Source organism: Gekko japonicus, unplaced genomic scaffold, assembly GCF_001447785.1.
Source record: "Gekko japonicus isolate JY-2015 unplaced genomic scaffold, Gekko_japonicus_V1.1 scaffold2514, whole genome shotgun sequence".
NCBI lineage: Eukaryota > Metazoa > Chordata > Lepidosauria > Squamata > Gekkonidae > Gekko > Gekko japonicus.
In genome coordinates this window covers 2394-3810 of record NW_015168122.1, presented here as the reverse complement: position 1 = coordinate 3810, position 1417 = coordinate 2394, and the positions used below count along the sequence as shown (strand labels likewise).

The 1417-nt window shown below is 47.1% G+C and overlaps 1 protein-coding gene across 1 annotated transcript in view; it reads right to left on the bottom strand.

The window, feature by feature from the left end:
• Positions 1–1417, bottom strand: part of LOC107113549 (FXYD domain-containing ion transport regulator 3-like) — an 8761-nt gene that overhangs the window by 6465 nt on the left and 879 nt on the right. Inside the window, exon 2 of the mRNA XM_015414895.1 lies at positions 511–543. Within this exon, the coding sequence (XP_015270381.1) occupies positions 511–543 (33 nt within the window). The remainder of the gene's footprint in view (positions 1–510; positions 544–1417) is intronic.

Sequence of the window (1417 nt, the reverse complement as noted above, 5' to 3'; positions counted from 1 at the left end):
ACATAAGCCATTTGTTTTCTTACAGCCTCACAGTGTGTTCCTTGTTTTGGACCTCTTCAAGTGGCAATTTGTATCGCCTTAAAGGCAAAGAACAGAGGGAAACAGTCCTCCTATACTTCAAAAGAAACTTCCTATGTACCCTCATATGTTCTAGCTTTCTAAACATACTGCTCAAAGTGGATTTGGTCTATGCGGCTGGAAATCAGCATGTCACTTAACAACTTGCTGGTCTTAGGTGTGCCAGATCCATTCACCTGACATGAAGGAAATCCTCTCTGGAAACGCCTGATAACTTCTAGCACATGTTCAGGAAGTATCACAGTAGGACGGTTGCATGTATGACTGCCTGTGGGGCTCCTTAAAAGCATTTCTGTAGGGCCTTGCTAATTAACCTGACCTTAAATGGTACAAGAATAAAGTCCACTGTCAGACAGCAAGACAACCCGTCTGCCACATCTATGACACAATGGAAACGAAGGACCTAGGATCAAAACAGAAGAAGCTACTCACCTGTAGGATCGTTTGCCTCCAGGAGAGGGAAGGCTGAAGAATAACATGAAAAAAAATTATTTGCAGGTAATGACACAGCCATAGGTAGAAGAGACCTACAGCCCTTAACTTCTGGATTCTCACGAGAAAGACAACATTTGGAGAACAGGAGCACAGCATAGATATGGAGGGTGTAAAGGAGCCATTCTACCCCTGTATCTCTATGGCTCTCTGTTCTATTTGCCTGGCATTGCTTACTATGTACTCTGTGGTGTTCAGTCTCTGATAGGCTTGCCAGACCCCACCAGAGGAGGCAGGGGTCCCCTGCTGCCAGGCCCCACAACCCCGCCATTGATCAGCTGGCCAACAGGGGGAGAACGTCCCCCTTAGAAGAAAGAGGCCCATCCGACATGCAGTAATGTGTCTACGTCACTGCCCACATGACCCAGAAGTGACATCATCGCAACAAGGACATTGGGGTGACGCTCTGATATTTGGGCAAAAACTCTATGGTAGAAGCCAAATTTACCATAGAGTTTTTGCCCAAATACTAGAGCACCTCCCTGATGTCCCAGATGTGATGATGTCACTTCCAGGTCATGTGGACAGTGACATAGACACATTGCTGCATATTGGATGGGCCTCCCTGCTGCTCTCAGTAAGTCCTCCTCATCCCCCACCGGTTGCCAGGAGGGACCTGGCAAGTTGGCAACCCTAGTCTTTGACTAATTTATAGTTCCAGATCCAGAGTCCCCTTGATGTGGGACCCCCATTTTTGCTATGGCCTTACTTAGAAGCAGGGATACCCTGGGAAAGAAGGTGTATATTTTACCTTGTACAGGTGATGTGGGAACAGCTTACAGCCAATATTGTTCCCACACCTATGACAATGGACATTCACACACCCACCCTTTTATGGAGCAGGCCA